Here is a 25,805-nt window from a genome sequence, read left to right on the forward strand (position 1 = left end):
AAAAGCCTCAAAATTTATATGCAAACTGTAGACGCAAACCATGGTTATTACAGAAATGTACAGTGTGTTACTCAGCATGAGGTTCACGGAAGTTTGTTGATCCAGTTACTCATTGCATGCATCTGATCATGACTGATGCAGAAAGTGTGACTGTAATTTTTTTGCTGCTATACTTAAAGCCCATATGTGTCAGTTAGGAATGGCATTCCTGAAATATTCCGTTGGTTGGAAATTAAAAAAAAAAAAGAATAACTAGAACCTATACAGTAATAAAATGTTGCAGTATGCAGGACAATCTCGTCCCAGGGGGGACGTGGTGGCGCTGTGGGCTAAACCGCAGAAGCCTGTGCTGCAGGGTCAGAAGACCAAGCAGTCGTAAGATTGAATCCACGCGACAGAGTGAGCTCCCGTCGCTTTGTCCCAGCTCCCGCCAACCTAGCGGTTCGAAAGCATGCAAATGCAAGTAGATCAATAGGGACCACCTCGGTGGGAAGGTAACAGCGTTCCGTGTCTAAGTCACACTGGCCATGTGACCACGGAAGATTGTCTTCGGACAAAACGCTGGCTCTATGGCTTGGAAACGGGGATGAGCACCGCCCCCTAGAGTCGAAGATGACTGGACAAAAATTGTCAAGGGGAACCTTTACCTTTACCTCTACCTTTACCTTTATAAAACCCAGTTATAATAGATGTTTTACTATTGTTATATTACTCTGTTATTTATTGTTTTGTACATTTATATCCCAGCTTTCTTCCCATGAGTTCAAGATGATACACATTGATCTCCTCCTGCAGATCTACTAATATGAATAATGAATAAAAGTAATTATATTATTATTCATGTGTTAATCTTAGCCATATTATAGATCAAGTGTCAGGTGGATACACAATTGGCTACAGAGTCGTACTCAGAGGGTGATGGGTCCTTCTCTAACTGGGAGGAGGTCACAAGTGGGGTACCCCAAGGCTCAGTCCTGGACCCGGTGCTCTTCAATATTTTTATTAATTACTTGGATGAGGGAGTGCAGGGAATTCTTGTCAGATTTGCAGATGATACCAAATTGGGCGGAATAGCTAATATCATAGAAGACAGAAACAAAATTCAAAATGACCTTGATAGGATGGAGCACTGGACCGAAAACAACAGAATGAAATTCAGCAGGGATAAGTGCAAAGTTCAGCACCTTGAAAAAAATATCAATTGCATAGTTACAAGATGGCAGATACCTGGCTCAGCAAAACTACGAGTGAAAAGGATCTGGGAATTGTTGTAGATCACAAGCTAAATATGAGCCAACAGTGTGATGTGGCTACAAAAAAGGGTAATGCTATTTTAGACTGCATTAATAGAAGTACAGTTTATAAAATCCCACAAGGTGCTAGTCCCCCTCTATTCAGCACTGGTTAGACCTCACTGAGTACTGTCTCCAGTTCTGGACACCACACTTCAAGAAGGATGCTAACAAATTGGAACAAGTTCAGAGGAGGGTGATAAAGGTGATCAGGGGGCTGGAAACTAAGCCGTATGAGGAAGGCTGAAAGAACTGGGCATGTTTAACCTTGAGAAAACCTTGTCGTACAGAGGAGGGGCAGGATCTGTTCTCGATCATCCCAGAGTGCTGGACACGCAACAATGGGCTCAAGTTAAAGGAAGCCAGATTTCGGTTGAATATCAGTAAAATGTCCTAACTGTTAGAGCTGTATGACAGTGGAACCAGTTACCTTGGGAATTGCTGAGTGCTTCAACATTGGAGGCATTCAAGAAAAACTTAGATAATCACTTGGCAGATATGCTTTGATTGTATTCCTGCATGGAACAGGGGGTTGGACTTGATGGCCTTGTAGGCCCCTTCCAACTTCACTTTTCTATGAATTCTATAGCTATAATCTGAATATTAATATAAAGCCAAGCCGTTCAGAATTGAATTCCGTGCTTCTACTACAGTAGGACCCCCTTATCCATGGGATCAGTATCCACCGATTCACTTATCCATGGTTATTGAAAATATTAAAAAAAAATAATAAAAAAAAACCTGTTTTCACATATACAGTATTTACCAGAACCAGCCACAAGCTATGAATACTTGTTAGTGAATACATAGGATGGTCTCTGGCACCCTCTCGTAGCCATTTCTGGTAACACATGTGAAAATAAATTTTTCCAAATTTTTCTTCGCTTTTACCATACTATTCTACAATTGTAGGATTGATTACACATTACACAGTTGTATTATCCACTGTTTTTCATTATCCACAAGGGGGATTGGGACCAATCCCCAGAGGATATGGGTGTGTGTGTCCTACTCTAGCCACAAAATTGTAGTGCCCACAGCCATCTACCCCCCCCCCAACCCCTCAGCAAAAGCGTCCCTGAGAGACGGGCACCCGACCTCTTTCACCATGGAGAGCCCGCCACCTCCCCAGGGAAGCCATTCCCAGCTCTTCCGAATGTTTCGCTGAAAACTCGCTCGTCGTAACTTTTCTCCCTCTCAATTAGTGAAGCGGCTTCAAAATCTTTTCAGAGGGCGCAGCGTCAGAAAAGTCACTGTAACCTCCGGCAAGTTTTTGCGCACGTTACCCTCTCCACGTTAGGGAACGTGTGCATTTAAGCACAAGGAATTTTGCGCATTCTTTTCACACTGGGCATCGAAGCGACTAAGAGCCTCGCGTTCTCGACCAAGAACGTCTTCCAGACCATTATAGAAAAGAACTACAGCACCCAGAACGCTCCGCGGTCGGGCACGACCATAGAGTGCCACCGCTTCACGACTGTCGGCTCTAGTTTCCGGTGTGGTCGCTTCCGGAGAGGTGGGGCTTGAGCCGAAGGAAACCAAAACGCCGCCTGAGAAACGAAAAGGGCCTACAGGGAACGGGGGAAAGGCAGCGTGTTGCTAACTGCCAGGTATCCAAGGGCAACGCGGGGAGAGATCCTGATAGCTAGAAGGGCCGATTGTCGCCTGAAGGTGCCAAAGAGGTCGAAAATGCTAGAGAGGCACAGACTCGGTTTCCGGTAAAAGCTCACAGCGGCTAAGGTCGGCACAGAGCGCTGCCGGGGTCTTTCATGGAAAGTTTTACTTTGTGTGCGTCTTCCGAGTCGGCAACGGAAAGTAGAAAAGCATTTCCGTTCTGGGCCGGAACTAGGGTACCGTAGAGTTCAACGGCGCGTCCTCCTAGAGCGACGCCGTTTCCGGTGTGCTGCTTCCGGAGAGGCGGGGCTTAAGCCGGAGGTGAGCTGACCCTGCTGGAGAAGGGAAGGGGGTCGCCGGGAACTCTGCTAAGGAGGCACGTAGGAGGCTGCCTGACCCCGAGGGTGACCATTGGGCCTTCCAGCCCCAGAGCGTCAGTGCTAGCTTGTGGTGGTGACGTCTGTCCAAGGTCTGAGGCTAGACTTTTTCCAGCCGTCCCTGAAGGTGCTGAGAGTAGAACCCCGAGGGTCTTCTCCGTGTAAAGCAGGTGCTCTGCCATCTCACCTTCTTTCGTCCTGGGACCTCCTCCTGTCCTGAGATTAGAAGGGTGAACTATAAGCCCAAGTCCCCTTTCCGAAGAGGAGCATTTCTAAAAGCAAACCCCTGACCCTCACCCTTCTTCCCCAATTCAAGAGGATTCACACCTCAGGCCCATTCTACTGCACTCGGATGATCCCCTGCCTCAAGAGATTCCTCATTTTTATCATTCAGTCTGTGTGCAGGGATGGGATCTGTGGTTTGAAGGTGGTTTCATAAGGATTGGACGCAGAAGTCGTGTAGCTACACGAGGATCTGCAGATCAGATCTGTTTTGGGCCTACAGTGACATAGAATGGAAGATCTGTGCTTTTTCTAGTTCGGTCTGTGGGCATGGACGGGATCTGTGAATTGCTGATGGTTTGGAGGAGGATCTCATGTGGTGTCTAACAAACTGGAGTAAGTCCAGAGAAGGGCAACAGGAATGATCAGGGGGCTGGAAATCAAGCCCTATGATGAAAGACATGGGCACATTTTGCCTTGAGAAAAGACAACTGAGGGGAGATGGGATAGTACTTTTCAAATACCTGAAAGATATTCAGATACTTGAAAGGTATACAGAGGAAGGCAAGATCTGTTCTTGATCATCCCAGAGAGTGCAGGACACTTAATAATGGGCTCACCTCCAGGAAGCCAGATTTAGACTGAATATTTTGGATTGAATAATTTGGACTAAAGAGTGGTCCGGTGGGCCAGATAGGCGGGGTATAAATAAAATAAATAAATAAATATCAGGAAAAACTTCTTAACTGTTAGAGCAGCATGACAATTGAACTAATTACCTTGGGAGGTGATAAGTGCTCCAATGATACAGGCATTCAAGAAAAATTGGACAACCATCTGTCAGATCTGCTTTGATTCAAATTCCTGTATCGAGCAGCGTATTGAACTTGATGGCCTTGTAGGCCTCTTCCGTTATTCTCTGATTCTGTATTGTATGCTAAACTAGAATTGTATAAGTGTTTGAGAATATCCTTTCTTTTCACCTTTTTTTCAGTTTTCTCAGATGGCTTCCTTTGGGTGGAAGAGAAAGATTGGTGAGAAGGTGTCAAAAGCAACATCTCAGCAATTTGAAGCTCAGGCTGCTGATGAGCAGGGTCTTGTGGATGATGATGATGATGTTGATTGGGTTCATGAAGCTAAAAGGAAAAAGGGACTCCTGCTGGAAGAGTGTTTGGCCAAAAGTAAATGTCTAAAGGAGGAAGGTGCAGCATTGGCTGAAAACGAAAGGTATGGATGCTTTTTGTTAAAATCTCCTGTGAGCTAATTCTAGTTTTTAACTAAAGAATGTATTCTGAATCCTGCATTCACTTAGGGTCAAAAAATGAAAAGTTCATGAATGGCAAGCAGAACTTTACACAATATTCCAAGTGTCATGACACAATGGGTTAATTTTTGAACTTAAACTGTGTATGTGTGTGTTCTGTGCTATGCTGTCAAGCTGGAACTGACTTATAGCGACCCTAATAGGGTAAGTGAGATATTTAAGGAGTGGTTTTACCAGTTCCACTGCCCCAGTGAGTTTCCAGGGCCAAGTGAGAATTTGAACCCTGTTCTCCAGAGTCCTGGTCCACTCTATCTACTATAAACAGATTAGATTCACTGAATGAATTGGCTTGTGTAAATCCTGTTGATTCAGTAGGTTGTAAAAATGTATGATGTTAGGTTTAATTGTAGTCATTTTTTACTGAATTAAGAGTTTATCTGCAACTGTCTGGTGAGTCTTTCACTTTCTACAGTTCTGCTTGCCAGCAGTGAAGAGCAGCGGGTGCTTGCTATATTGGCAGGCAGTGATTCTGTTTGCTTATGCAAAACCGTTTTGTGTTTTGATTCTGCATGTAAAATTGGAACTACATTTACACAGATAAGAACATAAGAAGAGTTCTGATGGATCAGGCCAAGCGCCCATCTAGTCCAGCTTCCTGTCTCTCACAGTGGCCCCACCAGATGCCTCTGGGGGCACACGAGGCTACTAGATAGCTGTCTCCTGATACTCCCTCCCCTGCATCTGGCATTTTGAGGTACCTTCCTTTTAAGCCTGGAGATTATACATCCCCATCATGGCTTGCAACCTGCGATGGATTTTTCCTCCAGAAATCTGTCCAGATCCCTTTAAAAGGCATCTAGGCCAGATGCCATCGGAACATCATGTGGCAAGGAGTTCCACAGACTAACAACACGCTGGGTAAAGAAATAGTATATTTTGTCTGCTCTCGCTCTCCTAACACTCAAATTGAGTGGATGTCCTCTGGTTCTAGCATTGCGTGACAGGGAAAAGAGCTTCTCTCTATCCACTTTATCCATCCCCTGCATAATTTTATACGTCTCAATCATGTCCCTCCTCGGGTGCCTTTTCTCTAGACTATAGAATCCCAAATGCTGTAGCCTTCCCTCATAAGGAATGTGCCCCAGCCCAGTCATTTAGCCATTCTCTTCTGCACCTTTTCCAGTTCCATGATGTCTTTTTTGAGGTGCAGCAGCCAGAACTGTATGCAGTACTCCAAGTGGGGTCTTACCAGCATTTTGTACAATGTTATGATGTTGGCTGTTTTATTTTCAATCCCCTTTTTAATCATACCTAGCATGGAACTGGTCTTTTTCACTGCCACTGCACACTGGGTTAACACTTTCATCGAGCTGTCCACCAGCACACCAAGATTCTTTCCTGATCCATCATGGACAGCTCAGAATCCATTAGCTGAAAACTAAAGTTTTGACCCCCCCCCCCCCCAATGTGCATTACTTCACATTTTCTTATATTGAAACACATTTGCCATTTTGCTGCCCATTCTCCCAGTTTGGAGAGATCTTTCTGGAGCTCTTCACAATCCCTTCTGGTCTTCACCACCCGGAAAAGTTTCATGTCATCTGCAGACTTGGCCACCTCACTGCTTATCTCCAGGTCATTGATGAGCATGTTGAAAAACACTGGTCCCAGGACAGATCCCTGGGGCACACCACTTTTCACGTCTCTCCATTGTTAAACCTGCCCATTGACACCTACTCTCTGTTTCCTGGTTCTCAGCCAATTCTCAATCTATAAAAGGTTAGCGTTTTTTAACAATTAATTGGTTTTCATAGATTAATTGCATTAAATGATTAAATGGCTTAAATGAAGATTAAAGTGGATTAAATGAAGATTAAATGCCTTTTGTAGAGTATCTCCTGTGTTCCTTTTGAATAACAAACATCTCTTGATTTTAAACTGAGAAAAAAATTGAGAAAAAGGAAGAACTGATATTGATTGGCTCGGTCACAAAAATCCTCTAAAATCCTATTGTTTTTATATGCTAATATAAGTGCAGTGCTGTTAATCACACTGACAAGTTACTGCTAGTTAGGTAGTTACCACTTACATTCCAAGTCACATGTTGAATAACTCAACTAGCATGCAATGAGGGCTACCGTGTTTGACACCATAACCAGCGGCAGTTTTTCACTGCGGTTTATGCTGTTGCACATAACATTGGCATACATAAGCAGCAGGCTTCTGTGCAAAATGTGTTCTTCAAGGTAATCTCAGATATTACAACTCTCACTTATGCTCCATAGTATACACTTACCAGGAGACTAGCTGATCACAGCTCTCCAGTTACCATACTTCTGTGATGCATTGTTTATTGAGATCACATTTTATATTTGCATGTGTACACTTGAACCATTTGTTCAACTGAAAATGCAACAGATACAAAGTGGCCTGTCAAGACAGAGCTAGGATGTTTAAAAGAAAGCACGTTTACAACTCTGGTAAAGTCCAAAGAATGAAAACAAGACAAAAATATGTGACACCTTAAATACTAATTATTCTGTTTCAATGTGAGCTTACATGGACACATCCACAAAAGCTGACATTAAAATAGAATAGTTAATCTTTAAGGTGCCACATGTTTTTGTCTTGTTTTGTTTTGGTTCTTTGAATTTTGCCAAGTATGTTTGCCCAGACTAACCTCTTCCAAAACTACAACTCTGTTTAATTTAGTCTTTATTTGGTAGTAATGTTGATTAGCCTCTAGATGGTGGTAGAAACCATTGTAACATGGCATTATCTGCGGTTCCTAAAGAGGGAGGCGCTGTAGGGATTGGTTGATTTTAGTAGTTTTCAAAGAGACAGTTGTGCTAGACTGTTTCTGCATAAGAAAAACAAAATAAAAGACAGAATTATTGTGGCAGCATAAAGGCAGGTTTATTTCAGTGTGAGGTTTTGTGAATTATAATGTATTTGTTGAGATAATTTAGCTGCAGTGTATATACAAGTATGTGTTGTGGAGGTAGGAACCTACTGAATATTGATAGTGGCACCGAAGGCGAAATTTCAGAGTAGCAATAGCACTATTAATACAATGCTTAACATACGTCATTGAGCATATTTTAAAAAGTGATAACTTAGATGAAATGTGACATTTCGTTTCCATTACTGCTTAAGTAATATTCAAGTATGTACATCACAGGAAATCACAATGCCAATAAAGAATCAGTTATACAAGGAGGTACCTATAGGGGATTCAAACATCACCTGTCCAGAATTTTGTTTAAGAAGCTGGAGGGCTAAACTCGGTAAAATGGGGACCAGATAGGGTGAATCAGCATCAATTATTTTTTGAATCAAAATGATTTAAAACTTGATTTAATTTTTTTAAAAAAAGATTTTTACATTTAAATCATCAAAAATCCCAATTTGTTTGATTATAATCGTAATTGATGCAAATCAATTTGATTTAAATCAAATCCACCCTGGGACCAGACATTGTTGACAAGGTTCTCTTTCATTTCTGCCTCAGGCTGTTTTCATGGCAAATGTCAATTTCTCTCGCAAAGCCAGTGGCCATTCATGTGCATTCCATTTGCCTGCAAAGAGTCCTTCCAACGTTCCCTCTAATTTTTGGCCCCAGTGTATGGGAGGCTTGTCCCCTGTGCATGTGGGGGCTGGTGTTTCATCCAAAACCAGCTACTGGTGCACAGCTCTGATGGAGCTCTCTATGTGCGCACACACATGCAGCTTAGTGAGAACGTTGAGTCCTCCTAAGGTTTTCCATCTTTATGCAATTTTAGCTTATCCAGCTGTTAATAAAAATGACAAGAAGTCATTGTGGTCTAATAATTCATTGTTGTCTAAGAACAAGGAAACTATACAAGCACAATGTAAAATGGTTTGGCCTGCTATTTTTACCAAAATCTTATGAAGCTTCTTCAGAAACCTGAATGCTCTTGGACATGTAAGCCAAATATGAAAAGGTGTCACCCTGTCCTTGCATGCCCTCTATCAGGATTTATTATCAATTCAAGCTAGTTTTGATGGGCACAAATGCTATCTGTGAACAATCTTTAGTGCATATTCCTTTATTTGTACTGGTATGGTTTTATATGGGGATGAAATCCATAAGTTTTCCTATTTGGATTTAGGAATTGAGGGATTGATTCTCATGGCAATCTAAATGCAACAATTTTTCCATATCACTTAATGATCAGTCATTTACAAATAATGATGCAGTTGTTCGAGGAGAAAAGGGGTGTTTCAGATTTTCAATATGAGATTTCGGAGGGGCCCAACCTTACATAGGAGCATAGTTGTAAAAGTCATAATTTGCTGCATCTAAAGGCATCTAATTTGTGTTTCTCTTAGTGGCGTTCTGTATCAAATAAATCCTTAGTTCTATACAAACTCATCTCTCTCTCCAGTGTTTTTATTACAATATCTTGCCCTCCAGGCAAAAGACTGGATGATCTAATAATTGGCACAGGAAGGGAGGCTGGATGTGAATTGGATCAAATGTTTTCTCCAGGTGTTCTCAGCACTTTACTGCACAAAATCTTATCCATGTGGTTGTGCCAGTGTGAACCAGATCCAGGTGCTTGAAATAATCCATTTACATGAATTAAAAGCTTCCTATCTCCCCGTTTCCGGTTCCAGAACTCCCTAAAGCTCCCTTTTGCCATGACAAAGCCTTTGGGAGCCTCAGATCTTGAGATATGGAGGAGCCTTTAATAATCAGAAATCATCACTGAATTGCTACTGGCAGTTCCAAGCCTGGGGGTGGTAATCTGGGAGTGATTTTTGACTGTCGAGGCCTCCCCCCCATCCCTTGGCCCCCAAAGGCTTCCCAGAGCAAAACTCTAGGGACGGGAGGGGTACCAGGAGTTTTCAGTTCATTTCGATGGTTTATTTCTGGAGTCCTTACTTGGTTTTCTCCATAGTAACTGCAGTAGACAAACAAGATTTTGCTCTTTACTTCTAACATAAATGAGTTAATTTTGATAAAATATGTGATTAATTACTGCCATTTTTCAAGTGAGATCTGTTTGTGTATTGACTATGATTTTAGCTTTGTTAGTACTCTGCTCCAACTATCACCATTATGTTACTGTTTATTTCTGTTGGCATAATCACAGTACTCAATTACTACTCATTAATGCACCACCAGTTGTATTCCTGTGGTTCGGTTTTATGCCATTTGTTACCCTTTTGATCAAAGAAATGTTGAAAATTTTTATTATAATGTGTATTCTTTGTAAATCATCTTTATGGTAAATCAGCTTTCTTTTAGTCATTGTACATAAGCCAAGGGCCGAGATTGTGCTACTGAGGTGACTAGAAGATGAGATAGGTGGCAGGCCTGTCTTGGTGCTTTGATTGAAAGTGATGCAACTAGGGTAGTATTGTTATGATGATTATGATTATGTAGTAACATGACTTATTCATAGATAATAATACTGTAGGTACAGCACAAAAATAGTCATAACATTAGTACCATTATATAACCAGTTTGTCTTTTTGCTTAAATAAATTCTCGCAAACTCCACCACCATTACATAATTAAAAGTAATAAACAACATGGTATATTACTATATTCTTTCAAACCGGAACCTCTTGAAGCAAACAGCGATCTGCAGCATCGTGCAAGACCTTGTTTCATTTCTTGTCAAGGACGTTCATTTGTCTGATGTAGTGATGTTATTTAAATAACTTTAAAATGTAATTTAAAATACATCTCCCAAAATCCTGCAATTAGCAGGCTATTGTGACATTGGCTGAGCAGTTCTAAGAGCTTTAGTCCAAAAACTTACTTTTCCAAGTTTTGCCTACTTCACAGCAGCCAAATTCCTGTTGCTTAGCATTATAAATTTATTTATTTATTTATTTATTTATTTATTTAATTTATATGCCGCCCACTCTACCCAAAGGTCTCTGGGCGGCTTACAACAATTAAAATTCAATGCAATAAAATAAAATGATTAAAATACAATTAAAATACAATTAAAATACAATTAAAATTGCCATCATTAAGACCCACAGTTAATGTTATTTCAATTAAAAGCCTTCTGGAACAGGAAGGTTTTGACCTGGCGCCGAAATATCATCAGTGTCGGCGCCAGGCGAATTTCAGTTGGGAGGGCGTTCCATAGTCTGGGGGCAGCTGCCGAGAAGGCCCTTTGTCTACAAGCCATCCCTCTTACCTCCTTGAGGGATGGCTCTTTCAAAAGGGCCCTCTGGCTAGATCTTAACAGCCGGGTAGGCTCATATGGAAGGAGGCGGTCCTTCAAGTATCCAGGGCCCAAGCCGTTTAGGGCTTTATATGTCAAAACAAGCACTTTGAATTGGGCCCGGACAGCAACTGGTAACCAGTGTAAATTATACAGAATCGGCTTGATGTGCTCTCTGGCGGCCCCACCACTCACCAGCCGCGCAGCTCGATTCTGAACCAGTTGCAGTCGCCGGACCGTCTTCAAAGGCAGCCCCACGTAGAGCGCATTGCAATAATCAATACGAGATGTTACCAGTGCATGTGTAACTGTCATGAGACTCCACTCGTCCAGGTAGGGCCGTAGCTGGTATAATTTCCGCAGCTGAAGGAAGGCGCCCCTGGCCACCGAGTCCACCTGAGCTTCCAAAGTTAGACTGGGGTCCAGGAGCACCCCCAGGCTGCGGACCCTGTCCCTTAGGGGGAGTGTAACCCCATTCAGGACAGGGAAGTGGCCCTCCAACCTGTCCGGCGAAGCACCCACTAACAGCACTTCCGTCTTGTCTGGATTGAGTTTCAGTTTATTAACCCTCATCCAGTCCATTATCAGGTCCAGACACGAGTTCAGCACAGAAACTGCCTCACCTGGATTGGTGGAAAACGAGAGGTAGAGCTGAGTGTCGTCAGCATATTGCTGACTCCTCAGCCCAAACCTCCTGATGACCTCTCCCAGCGGTTTCATGTAGATGTTAAACAGCATGGGGGACAGTATCGAGCCCTGAGGAACCCCATGACATAAATGCCATGGGGCAGAGCAACTGTCCCCCAGCACCACCCTCTGGACACGGTCAGCTAGGAAGGAGCGGAACCACCGTAAAACAGTGCCCCCAACTCCTAACCCAGCCAGCCTATCCAGAAGGACACCATGGTCGATGGTGTCGAAAGCCGCTGAGAGGTCCAGGAGTATCAACAGGGTCACACTCCCCCTGTCTCTCTCCCGGCAAAGGTCATCATACAGGGCGACCAAGGCTGTCTCTGTACCAAAACCCGGCCTGAAACCCGATTGAAATGGATCCAGAAAATCCGTTTCATCCAGCAGCGCCTGGAGTTGCCCGGCCACAACCCGCTCCAACACCTTGCCCAAATAAGGGAGGTTCGCCACTGGTCGGTAGTTGACCACCAGCCTTGGGTCCAGGTTAGGCTTTTTAAGGAGTGGTCGAATTACCGCCTCTTTCAAGGCGGTAGGGACCACTCCCTCTCTCAGAGAGGCGTTCACGGCCTCCTGGACCCAAGTGCGAACCCCCCTGGCAGATCTTCTAATTAGCCAAGATGGGCAAGGGTCGAGCGGCGTGGTGGTAGAACGGACAGATCCAAGCACCCTGTCCACATCCTCGGGTCTCAACAATTGAAACTCATCCATTAAAGTTTGACCTAAGCACGGCACACTGGACACATCTTCCGATTTTGCAGTAACAGTGGAGTCCAGCCCACTGCGAATCTGAGCGATTTTTTCCTCAAAATGAATAGCAAACTCATCACAGCGAGCTGATGAGCAGTCCGGGACCTCCACCGGGTTTCCCGGTTGAAGAAGATCCCGGACCACCCGAAACAGCTCTGCTGGACGACATTCTGAGGAAGCAATGCGGCTGGAGAAATATTGCCGTTTCGCCAGCCGTATTGCCACGAAATAGGCCCAATAATGGGCTCTTAAGTCGTGTTCGATCGGATTCCCAGCGGGACTTCCTCCACCTGCGCTCTAGCCGTCTCCCCTCTCGCTTCATCGCCCGCAGTTCAGAAGTATACCAGGGAGCTGTCTGGGCTCGGCGAGCAGGGAGAGGGCGCTTAGGCGCAATCGTGTCAACCGCCCGGGTCATCTCCCTATTCCATAGGGTGACCTGAGCTTCGACAGGAGCGCCAACCATATCAGACGGATACTCCCCCAGAGCATTCAGGAAACCATCCGGATCCATTAGTCTCCGGGGGCGGATCATCTTAATCCCCCACCCTTGCAGAGGGAAGAAGAAGCTATATATGTTCAAAACATAGCATTCTAAAGCCAAAACCTTGTTTCTTAGCATAGTAAATCACACTAGAGTAGGCCCATTGAATCAATGGGAATTTAGTGAGTTGGCTCTGCCATATGTTCCATTGATTCAAATGGACCTAATCTAACTGCAACTTATTTAGCATAGCAAGTTGCGGTTAGAGTAGACTGATTTGAATCAATGAAATTTGCAGAGGAGTTGATTCACAACATCTCTCTTGATTCAATGGACATATTCTTTTGCGATGTACTTCATTGAACAACTGGATTTCTGCCAGAATCTAATTATAAACGTGCATATCTCTCCCAGATTTTTCACACATTTCTCTCCCTCCTCACTTAGTATCTTTGGGATAACTGTTGTTTCCCTCTCCATTTTTTCTTCTTCTCATCATTTGTTCCCTGTTCCTAACATCGATTTAAGTGTGAGGATATTGAAAGGCACATAATCCATTAACAACTTTGTATCCTTCCACTTTATTGTTTCTCAAATTTACAAGGAAGCCTTTATTAGTTTTACAAGGAAGAGAAGTCTCTTAAGATTTCTTAATCAGTAATTATTTGGCATAATTTGTTTATTTCAAATCATGCTTCTTGAGAATTGCAGTTCCCAAGCATATACTTCCTTCCTTTGCTCCTTCCTCTGAATTTTATAATTCAGTATGTACCCCTTCATGGATTGCTGTCTTCTCGTGGCGAAAGGGCTTCAGTAATTCAGAGAAGCTATGGGCTATGCCGTGCAGGGACACCCAAGACGGACAGGTCATAGTGGAGAGTTCTGACTAAGCACGATCCAGCTGGAGCAGGAACTGGCAAGCCACTCCAGTATCTTTGCCAAGAAAACTCCATGGACAGAAACAAAAGGCTAAAAGATATGACACTGGAAGATGAGCCCCTCAGATTGGAAGGCGTCCAACATGCTACTGAGGAAGAGCAGAGGACAAGTACAAGTAGCTCCAGAGCTAATGAAGTGGTTGGGCCAAAGCCGAAAGAACACTCAGCTGCAGACACACCTGGAAGTGAAAGGAAAGTCCGATCTCCGCAGGAACCTGGAATGTAAGATCTATGAACCTTGGTAAGCTGGATGTGGTCAAACAGGAGATGGCAAGAATGAATATTGACATCCTGGGCATCAGTGAACTGAAATGGACAGGAATGGGTGAATTCAATTCAGACAATTATCTACTATTGTGGACAAGAATCCTGTAGAAGAAATGGAGTAGCCCTCATAGTCAACAAAAGAGTGGGAAAAGCAGTCAGTACTGGGATACAATCTCAAAAATGATAGAATGATTTCAATATGAATCCAAGGCAGACCTTTCAGTAATCCAGGTTCATGCACCAACCACCAATGCTGAAGAGGCTGAAACTGACCAATTCTATGAAGATTTCTAGAACTGACACCAAAGAAAGATGTTCTTGCCATTATAGGGGACTGGAATGCTAAAGCAGGGAGTCAAGAGATAAAAGGACCAACAGGTAAGTTTGGCCTTGGAGTTCAAAACGAAGCACGACAAAGGCTAATAGAGTTTTGTCAAGAGAACAAGTTGGTCATCACAAACACTCTTTTCCGACAACACAAGAGGCGGCACTACACATGGACATCCCAGATGGGCAATATTGAATCAGATTGATTATGTTCTCTGTAGCCAAAGATGGAGAAGCACTATACAGTCAGCAAAAACAAGACCTGGAGCTGATTGTGGCTCTGATCATCAGCTTCTTATAGCAAAACTCAAACTTAAATTGAAGAAAGTAGGGAAAACCACTGGGCTAGTCAGGTATAATCTAAACCAAATCCCTTATGAATACATAGTGGAAGTGAAGAACAGATTTAAGGAACTAGATTTGGTGGACAGAGTGCCTGAAAAGCTATGGATGGAGGCTCATAACATTGTTCAGGAGGCAGCAACAAAAACCATCCCAAAGAAATGGAAATGCAAGAAAGCAAAGTGGCTCTCCAACAAGGCCTTACAAGTAGCAGAGAAGAGAAGGGAAACAAAATGCAAGGGAGAAAGGAAAAGTTACAGAAAATGGAATTTGGACTTCCAGAGAATAACAAGGAGAGACAAGAGGGCCTTCTTAAATGAACAGTGCAAAGAAATAGAGGAAAATAATAGAAAAGGAAAAACCAAAGATATGTTTAAGAAAATTGGAAATATTAAAGGAACCTTTTGCGCAAAGATGGACATGATAAAGTACAAAAATGGTAGGGACCTCACAGAAGCAGAAGACATCAAGAAGAGGTGGCAAGAATACACAGAAGAATTATACTAGAAAGATCTGGATGTCTCGGACAACCCAGATAGTGTGGTTGCTGACTTCAGACAGACATCCTGGAGAGTGAAGTCAAGTGGGCCTTAGAAAGCATGGCTAACAACAAGGCCAGTAGAGGTGGTGGCATTCCAGTGGAACTATTTAAAATCTTAAAAGATGACACTGTTAAGGTGCTACACTGCATATGCCAGCAAGTTTGCAAAACTCAGCGGTGACCAGAGGGTTGGAAAAAAATCAGTCTACATCCCAATCCCAAAGAAGGGCAGTGCCAAAGAATGCTCCAACTGCCATACAATTCCACTCATTTCACACACTAGCAAGGTTATGCTCAAAATCCTACAAGGTAGGCGTTATCAGTATGTGGTCCGAGAACCCCCAGAAGTACAAGCTGGATTTCAAAGAGGCAGAGGAACTAGAGACCAAATTGCTAAAATGTGCTGGATTATGGAGAAAGCCAGAGATTTCCAGAAAAACATCTACTTCTGCTTCATTGACTATGCAAAAGCCTTTGATTGTATGGACCACAACAAATTATGGCAAGTTTTTAAAGAAATAGGAGCGCCTGACCACCTTATCTATCTCCTAAGAAATCTATGTATAGGACAGGAAGCAACAGTTAAAACTGGATATGGAACAACTGATTGGTTCAAAATTGGGAAAGTAGCATGACAAAGCTGTATCTTGTCTCCCTGCTTAGTTAATTTATATGCAAAATATATCATGTGAAAGGCAGTACTGGATGAATCCCAAGCAGGAATTAAGATTGCCGGAAGAAATATCAACAACATTCGATATGCAGATAATACGACTCTGATGGCAGAAAGTGAGGAGGAATTAAAAAACCTCTTAATGAGGGTGAAAGAGGAGAGTGCAAAAAATGGTCTGAAGCTTAACATCAAAAACAAACAAACAAACAAACAACTAAGATCATGGCCACGGGTCCCATCACCTCCTGGCAGATAGAAGGGGAAGATATGGAGGCAGTGACAGATTTTACTTTCTTGGGCTCCATGATCACTGCAGATGGTGACAGGAGCCACAAAATTAAAAGAGGCCTGCTTCTTGCGAGGAAGGTGATGACAAACCTCGACGGCATCTTAAAAAGAGACATCACCTTGCCAACAAAGGTCCACATAGTCAAAGCTATGGTTTTTCCAGTAACGATGTATGGAAGTGAAAGCTGGACCATAAAGAAGTCTGACCACCGAAGAATTGATGCTTTTGAATTGGGGTGCTGGAGAAGACTCTTGAGAGTCTCCTGGACTGCAAAGAGAACACACCTATCCATTTTGAAGGAAATCAACCCTGAGTGCTCACTGGAAGGACAGATCCTGAAGCTGAGGCTCCAATACTTTGGTCTTCTCATGAGAAGAGAAGACTCCCTGGAAAAGACCCTGATGTTGGGAAAGTGTGAAGGCAAGAGAAGAAAGGGATGACAGAGGACGAGATGGTTGGACAGTGTCATTGAAGCGACCAACATGATTTTGACCCAACTCCAGGAGGCAGTGGAAGACAGGAGGACCTGGTGTGCTCTGGTTCATGGGGTCATAAAGAGTCAGAGACGACTTAGCAACTAAACAACAAAGCAGTATATGTAATAATATTATCTGTCAAGTTAAAGGTACACTTGCTACTGGCACATCGGAAGGTACAGAAGAAACTAAATAATGTTGTTTCTTGGATACAAATTACTTTTAAACATGGGGATGGTGATAGAGGATGACATTGTTAAGAGTTGCTTAATTGGTTAAGGAAGTTGGCACTTCTTGCATCAAGGCATTATGAATGAGATCCATTTTTATTGAGCCATATAATCTCTGAGGAAATGTAGCAGCTGTTTATTAGCGTATAATATTATTATACAACAGGTTAGGAAATGAAAGAGGTGTGCAGTGATAAGAGCAAATACTGTATAGGGAGTTCATGGTTCTGGCTGAGATTTTAGCAGAATAAAAAGGCCCAGATCTTGAATGATAATGTCCCCTTCATGCTCTTTAGGGAGACCAGATGTTTGCTACTGTTTATGATGCAAGCAGAAGAAGAAGGTCTTGGGAAGCTTGGGTTTTCAGCAGGGTGGATCTGATTAAATAATGATTTAGATCTTGATTTAAATAAAAAATTGGGTTTTTGATAGTGTAAATAAAATATTTTAAAAAATGTAAGTAGTGATTTAAATTGATTTTTAAATTATTTTTTTATCCACCCTAGTTTGTAGAAAAGAGAGCTTTCTCTCCCTTCACTAGTTGATCCCCTAAGGCTCAATGTGGACTGAGGAAAAAGTAAAGTAAAAATCTGTCATACCTTGGATGAAACTCTTATCTAAACAGTATAACTGGAGGGTGGTGTAATCTCTCTCACTGTGATCACTGGGGCCCAGGGAGAGCATTATGTTTTTTCTGAAAGCAAACTTGGGCGATAGCTATTCTGAACTGATAGTTATTTATTTAAAATAATAATATGCCATCTTATCCAAGGCAGCTTATAGTATTTAAAGGTAGTAAAGTTAGAAGCCAAATAATAAATTATTACAATATTAAAGAAGTTTTAAACAAATATATTAAAACTTATCATAAGAACAATATTGAAAACACAAATAAATGTTCAGTGGGTGCCTGTAGGTGTTCTGTAGAACAGTTTTTAAAACTTGATGGTGACAGACCCTGTCACCCAAGATATTTAAAAGCAACATTGGTTCAATTGATGACAGTAGTCCATTAGCAGCCTTGAACCTTCCTTCTTTGTCATAGAAGACCTTCATAGCTGAATAGCTTTTGGTTGATTCTAGTTTCAGTTTAAGGAAGACAGGGTGATGAGCTCATATGGAAGATTGCTAAAGCACTTTTTGTAAGGCAATAAAAATCCAAATAAAACAATTGTTTAAAAGAAGAAGAGAAATGCATTTACAATGCCACTGGTAGCAATATGAGATGCATATAGTGAGAGGTAAAAGAATTTCTGGGAATTAAATTATGAAACGCATACAAAAGAGATAAAAGCATTTGAAATCTTGTTTGCTGGTGATCTTGGCTGTGTGCTTCAGAACCACAAACACTACTGCCATTTAGAGCCCTTGCAATCCAGAATGAGCCATTATTTTCCTCAGAAATTAAAAGAGCGACTTCTTTCTACCCATGTAACAGCCATTAAAATTGTACATTGCTCTAAATTGTCAAATGACACCAACAAGAGAACGCTCTTACAAAGCAGGAAATTGGATAAGTGGGAACATGCCTTTAGTTTGAGGGCAGATGAATTGTTCAGAAAGAAATGAGTGTCACCACTGAGAGCAGGTTTTCTGGACTGGAGTGTCAACTGGTTTCTACCGTAAAGGCTTCTCAGGAATGAACCCCATGCAGTCTCTGGTTGCTTCCCAAGTAACTGTTAAATGCAAGAGCAAGTTATTATAATTATTATAGTTACTTGTACTGTGCCATTCGGGGTGAAGATCCTTCCAGTGTCAGTTGAGAGTGAAGCGAAGCTGGGGAGAACCCAGTTCAACATCTGAGAAGGCACCAGAGGCTACAGTTCCAGTGGTGGGCAAGGCAAAAGCAACAATCAGACATCTTGGCCAGTCTTTGGGTCTGAGTCTCTGGTCTGGTACCAAGTCCTGAGTCCGAAGTCTGAGTCCCTATTAAAAACAAGCTTCCCCCGCCCCCAGAAAAAAAGAGAGGGGCATGTGGATTCTGGATTGTGAATCAAGTCCGAGTCATGGGGGGGGGAGAAATCCGAGTTGAGAGACCAGTGCAGCCTAAGTCCAACTTGATAGTGAGTCCTACATCTTGAATCCTGGTCCCTGCTATAACAGTGCCATCATATTTTAACTAAAAGTTCTTACTGCCAGTTACTCAGTGTTTGGAGACACATTTCATACTTGCAGATCGGAGAACAAAAGCTGGGAAAGCTTGAAATGATGGTGTCACAAGGAAGAGGGCAATCATCTGGTGACCCCAGGGGCTGCCAGGTTTGGACCCAGGGTCTGGGATTCCCCACCCCTGGTGGATAGAATCTAAAGTATCTTCAGTACTGAAAGGGAAGGTGCCTATCAAGAAGGCTCTCTATCTAAATCATAATCTGCTACTGCCCAGTTCTACTCTCTAAGCATGCCTGTACCTGGAACACGCTTCTTATCATTCCCTTTCACCAGTGAAAAACCCTATACTTAAGGAATGCCGGGGGATCTTTGTAAAATTGTGCTTTGTGTATAGAATTGCCTTGCCCTTTCAGTGACAGCGACTCCAATCAAGAGCACTATTGATATGTCAGAAGACAACTCCCGTCATCTCAACCAGCACAGCCATTGGGTTTACTCATTGGGAATCATGAGAGTTGTAGTACAACACAAGTGGCAGAGGAGAGAAGGTGCTTCTGTTAGAAAGGAACGGGCTGCACAATTGTACAGCTGGAGTAGAAATTTTGTAGCATTTCTGATAATTGTTCTAAGAGAGGGGCTCTGTGTCTTCTAATTTATTGGGATGAAAATTTGGGGAGATTGAAAATCGTGCACTACTTATTTTAAAGCACTCTTTGTCAATTGAAAGTACTTTGGTATCTTAGAAATAGACATAATGGGTAACTTGGTTACTACATACGATTACCATGTTTGACATATGAATTTAAGGGTATAGTTTATTCAGACAATAATTATAAATGTATTAACAGAATTTACTCTTACATTTGCAAGTAGAGCCATCACCTGCTGAACTCTCAAAAATGTAGCTTCTCTTGGTTTTTCTAAGAGAAGCAGGTGAGGAGCTAAAGTTGAAATCCTACGAAAACATCAGTGTCATGGTAGAACAAAGCAAACAATTGTATATTCTGCATGTAAGTCTTTTAGTCTCCTCCACAGAGTGAAACAGATACAGGAAGCACCCATTTCCAAGAAAAGTGTTGAGTAAAAGTAAGGGAAAACCCAAGACTCATTGAATACTAATTTCAGTATCTGAAGTGGTTCTTGATCAGTCACATTTTCTGAGTAGTGTCAACAGGTTCTTCTAATTTTTTTTTGGTCATAGTTGTGAATTTAAAAAAAACGAAGCAGTGCTGAGCTAGAGGCAGATGTTTCTCCCCTTTCTCATGCTACGGTTTTTTTTTTCTTGATTTGGTGTCAGTGGTTCCAAGTATAGATCTAGTTTCTTTTGCATATTGTAGAAGACAGAGGATTCTGAAGTAGATTTGGTGTCAAAAGCTGTGCTGTGCAGAGGTCTTGCCATTATATTACAGGAGTAAGAGAACAGCTTTCACCGACAAAAGAACTGAAGGTGTTCTGTACTCTAGCATCTGAAAATTATTACCATCACTCAATCTTATACACATCAGTTGTAGGAAAGAAATGCCCTTCATCTGAAATATTTTAATGATTCTTCTGAAAATTGTTTATAATTCAAAATGGTTCACTTTTTCCAATCTTGGAAATAAAAGGAAGCCAATGGTGATCTGTTCTCCCCACCCCGTTTTCTCTATTTGTGTTCAAGCTTTCATATCTGTAGCCGCTTCTTGAACAAAAACCTAAAAAACAGCATTAACCAGGATTAATATCAGCCATTCAGATATACAAGGAAAATAACATTCTCTCAAACACTTAAGCACAGGGTTCTCTTGCTAACGCCCAGAGTTTTATACTTCCTGCTTGCACAATCCCATTCTAGTTTTGATTTCTGGATGTGGTAAAATGTAATAGAATTTTGGGATCCTTTCTAGATAGGAAAGGAAAGAGAAATAGAGGGTATTCCAGAGTCGATGCCTGGAATTCAAACCATCACTAGAAGAGAATTCTTAATATCCAGAAGAATCAGGAGACTTGCTTGAGTTCCTTGATGTGCTGGGATAATGCCATGACATTTGTATTGGGCTAAAGGTTGACACATGTTATGTTAAATTAAATGAATGTGTACCAAAAGGATATTGGGCTGTTGACTGACTAAATTGGCAAGAGGACTTTGAAAAGTAAATTGTTTAATGTAAATTTCATGGCAACAACCTCATAGTATTGGAATATGAATTGCATGCCAATAAAGAAAGGTGTAAAGGGCTTTATAAACTAACAGCTCCCATAATACAGTATATGTCTTATTATTCTCACTTTACAAAATAAGTACAGTACATGTGTAGAGCAGCATATCCGTGTTGGTCCATAATATTTCATCAGTGAAATATTTCCCCTTTCACTTAAATGACTCTGCATGCTGAAATACTCTTTACCCAGAGAGAGGGGATTTTAAGCAGAGAAATTTACCCAAAGTGAAATAGTTTTCAAGAAAACAGTCTCAGTTTCAGCATTCTCTCTCTCTTTACCCTCAAATGGTTTTTCCCCCGTACCACAATGTTGTCTGTCATGAAAAAGTTCTCACACCAGATTTAACTTTCCATTTTAAAAAAATACTGGTGCACCATGAATCAAGAAGAAGTAGGTATGAATACAGGTTAAAAGAAACTAATCTTTCCAGAATATGTAGATTGATTAAAGAAAGTGCCTCAATAACCCTTTTGGAAATTGTTTTACCGTCAGGATGTTGTCACACATCAAGACATGACTCACTAGTGATTAATTTGAATAGTCTTTTAAAGCTTTTGATAATTGTTTCTCTGTTTTCATTGGACATGGCCCGTTTTAGTAGTCAGCATGGTACCTCTGTGCTTGTTCTTATATGGTTTCCTCCTTAAGCAATTGTACACGTGACTAGTGCTTTTTCTAACATGTTCTGGTAATATTTTCTGTAAAATTTTGGTCTCTTGAGTAGCAGATCTTCTAACAAATAGAAAAAACTGGGTATTGATACAAATATATTCTGAGAGTAGCATTTCTTGCTGGCTTTCCTTTCTAACATATCCCAGGAATGTTAAAATGGCAACTACATTTATTATGAACTCAAAGGTAACGAACCTTTGTTGTGTTAGCCATGTGCAGACAAAGCAGCCACTCTGCAAATACGGCCTTCTCTGATATTCTTTTGCACAGCTCTGTGTGTGCAGTAGTGAAGATGTCAGCACTGGCAAATCATTGCTTATTAAAGGCTTCCTTTGGGAATCTTGGGGTGTATGTGATGTCACACTCTGTACAAGTTGTTTTTACCCCAGATCACCTTTATTAAGGGCTTATTCATTTTGAATCAGTGGCGATTTGTGGCTGATGATTATATCGTCCCAGTTGCATGTGCGGAGCTGCGCAACATGATTACAGCCAGTGTTTGTGAGCGTAAAAACTGTCAGAGTGTACAGTGGTGCCTCGCTTAACGGCAGTAATCCGTTCCAGGAAAATCGCCATTAAGCAAAAACATCGTAAAGTGAAAATAAAAAGCCCATTGAAATGCATTGAAAACCTTTCAATGTATTCCAGTGGGCTTAAAACTCACAGTCCAGCGAAGATCCTCCATACAGCGGCCATTTTCGCTGCCTGCATAGCGAAGAATCCATCCCTAAACACAGCGGGGAGCCATTTTATTTACCTGGTGGCCATTTTGAAACCACCGATCAGCTGTTGAAAAATCATCGTTTTGTGAAGAATCAGTTCCCGAAGTAGGGAACCGATCATCGCAAAGCAAAATCCCCCCATTCAGACCATCGTTTTGCGATCGCAATTGCGATCACAAAAAGATCGTCGTAAAGCAGATTTGTTGTAAAGCGGGGCAATCATAAAGCGAGGCACCACTGTAGTTACATTTCTGCTTTGAACTGCAACTCCCAGGCTCTTACAGTAAGTTGCAACCACCAAATTTAACAATCTAACCTTTGGAAACAGTTGCCAGTTTGTATAGACAGTAAGCATGAGTAGACATTGAGTAGTGTTTACATGTCATAACAAAATTGAATTTGACGGAGCTTGGGCTTATTGAGGAGAAGCCAGTGTGCTGGTACACCCTGGGTAATATTTTCCATTTATACCAGATGTTTATTTGTATCTTGTGAGATGGAATCCTACAGGAATCACACCTGGCTTATGTGTTCCTTGACAAGCGAAAGAAATAACCCATGGCTTGTCCTAAGGCTGTTTCTTTGTCTGAATTGTCTGACGGGAACTAGACTTGAGGTCCAAAGTTTGTTGCAATCAGGCATGGTGGACCAACATTAAGCCTAGCTTACTATGATGTTCAAACTGGCATGCTCAAGATTCTTGCTTGCCTGTTACGTTGAAGCATCTGTTAACATTTTGTGTCCTGTTGTCCTTTGTATCTTGTGTAACATAAAAGAACTGTAACAGTGAGGCTGTCTGTTAGTTGGACTGGGTGAACATTCTGCTTCATCTTGGCTATATGATTCTGCCTTTCCCTACGCTTAACACAAATATGGTAGAAAGCAGGAAATGTTCCTGCTTCCTAACTTACAATATTCATCATTTCTACAAGTTCCTCTCTTGTTAAAATGTTGCCTTCCGTTTTTATGCAGATGCTGTAGGCCGCAGAGAATATGGGGCGGATATCATTTGAATACATTTGGTACAATGTCTGTTCCCACTCATAAATGGACAGTGCCAGCTTGCTATTCAGCCCTTTACCTTCTAAATTGTTTTTTGATTGTGAGGTCAGAAAACATAACCAATTGATGTGAAGTAGACCCCTTGGGAAAGAGACTTGGGACTATCTGCACTTGAATAAGGTAACATCCTAAATACAGTGGTGCCCCGTAAGACGATTGCCTCGGGGGATGAAAAACCCGCAAGACGATTGTTTTTTGCGATCCCCTATGGTGCCTCGCAAGACAGTTTTTTCTATGGCCATGCTTTGCAAGACGTCCCCCCCCCGAGATAGATGCCTTGCAAGACGAATAAATTTCGCAAGACGACGATTTTTTCACAAGATGACGATTTTTACAGAACGAATTAAAATCGTCTTGCGAGGCACCACTGTACTTAGCTGTCCATTATATCAGTCAGAAATGCCTTCATCAGACTTTCCCAGAATCAAAGTTCATCACTGCTGTAATTGTCCTGTGATTCAAGAAAGAGTAATGCCAGATAAATAATGTGTGCTGCTTCCTGTCACATTCTGAGCTGGTTTTGGTGGTAAAGAGATGATTTGCCTAGCTTTTGCTGCATGGCTGGAGGCCATTCATTCATCTGTGTATATAATTACAGCCTATTAAAAAGATAAGCATCTTCAATAAGCAAAGCTTGTCTCCAGCTCCCTCCTGTTTTAAAGCTGATTAAATAATTCTTATCCTTTAAAACAGTGATAGAAAAAGAAATTAAGAGTTCAACACAAAGTGTATTTGTGTTTTATTCTACAGGATGTAAAAGGAAATGAGCTTTGTTTGAAACAGACTCACGGACATCAAGTCAAACACCTGCAGTTTTATATATCTTGATATGTTGAGAGGTCTGGAAGTAATTAATGAGTCAGCTTTACCTTTCTTATCAAGCTAAGAATGTTATACCGGGATGTTCTTATCAAACAAATTGCTGTGATAGTTTTAGGAGTGATCTTCAAACACTGTTCTTTAAGTTGTTTTTCTTCTTCTGTGTGTGCATATATGTGCCTAGATATTTGAATGTAGATTGGGAAGATGATATGGTATTCTCTTTGTCTTATAAAAATTGGCACATTACTTTTCAGTTCAGCAAAAGAGTTGTTCCTTTTACTTGGTCCATGTATAGACTGCACTGATAAAAGATGTTACAGTATTTCCTAATTTTCAAAGCACCTTTCCTTTTCTTTGTGCCAACCTCTATTCCTTTTAAGAGGAAGACCTCAGTCCTCCCCCTCTTCTTGTTCTTGATTTTAGAAATGGAGAGCTGGAAGGGACCTATGGATCATTGAGCTCAGCCCTTATCAGGAATCAAACTCCTAGCCTCTGGCTTTGCAGCCAGATACCTAAACCACTGAGCAATCCACCAGTTCACATAAATATTATTGGGGAGAAAAGGCGATAGTTAGGAAGGTGGCAAAAGTACTCTGCTACCAGCAGCCTAGCTGTACCCACCTTACTCTGGATTCAGCTCTGAATATATGTGGTGGTGTCTCTCTTTTTCTGTTGCATTTCTGCTGTTTTGAGGGTCTTTTGTTCATACTTCTTTTTATGATGTTCCACATTGGGAGTTTGAACTTAGTAAGTAGATTACCGTATTTGCCGGCGTACAAGATGACTTTTTCGCCCTGACAAACATGCCTCCAAGTGGGGGGGTCATCTTGTACGCCGGGTGCATGTCCAGCAAACCCTCCCTCTCTCCCAGCGAAGTCACTTACCTGGTAGTAAGACTGAGTAGAGCCCCGCTCCTAGCCTGGGAACAGCCTGACTCTAGCACCGAACAGCTGACTGTCGGGAACAGCAGAGAGGCGGCAGCCATTTTGAGATGCGACCACATGGCTGCTGCCTCTCAAAATGGCTGCCACCTCTCCATAATGGCTGCCGCCTCTCTGCTGTTCCTTCTTCCAGCAAACCCTGGCTCTCTCTGAAAAGGAATCAAAAGGGGCAAAAGGAACTCTCCCCATGATGCAGCCAAAGCAGAATCACACATGCGGAAGAGGGGGTAGTCTTATACAGCAAGTATATAACAAACTCTACATTCTGAGTGGGAATGTTGGGGAGTGGTCTT

The 25,805-nt window shown here is 41.9% G+C and overlaps 1 protein-coding gene and 1 long non-coding RNA gene across 9 annotated transcripts in view; both read left to right on the forward strand.

Annotated features, from left to right (window-relative positions):
* Positions 1-2,780: 2,780 nt before the first annotated feature.
* TTC33 (tetratricopeptide repeat domain 33) overlaps positions 2,781-25,805 on the forward strand; it is a 48,025-nt gene continuing 25,000 nt past the window's right edge. Inside the window, exons 1-2 of one of the 8 annotated variants that reach the window (XM_072992799.2) lie at positions 2,781-2,963; positions 4,500-4,732. In XM_072992799.2, the coding sequence (XP_072848900.2) occupies positions 4,509-4,732 (224 nt within the window). In that variant the 5' untranslated portion in view covers positions 2,781-2,963; positions 4,500-4,508. Of the gene's footprint in view, positions 3,454-4,499; positions 4,733-25,805 lie in introns of all 8 variants that reach the window. The other 7 variants (XM_020783640.3, XM_020783639.3, XM_078384467.1 and 4 more) reach the window with 7 other exon arrangements.
* Positions 4,178-25,805, forward strand: part of LOC144586361 (uncharacterized) — a 140,440-nt gene continuing 118,812 nt past the window's right edge. The window contains exon 1 of the long non-coding RNA XR_013541144.1: positions 4,178-4,207. This is a non-coding gene — a long non-coding RNA (uncharacterized LOC144586361). The remainder of the gene's footprint in view (positions 4,208-25,805) is intronic.

This window comes from Pogona vitticeps, chromosome 2 (genome assembly GCF_051106095.1).
Source record: "Pogona vitticeps strain Pit_001003342236 chromosome 2, PviZW2.1, whole genome shotgun sequence".
NCBI classification, from domain to species: Eukaryota; Metazoa; Chordata; class Lepidosauria; order Squamata; family Agamidae; genus Pogona; species Pogona vitticeps.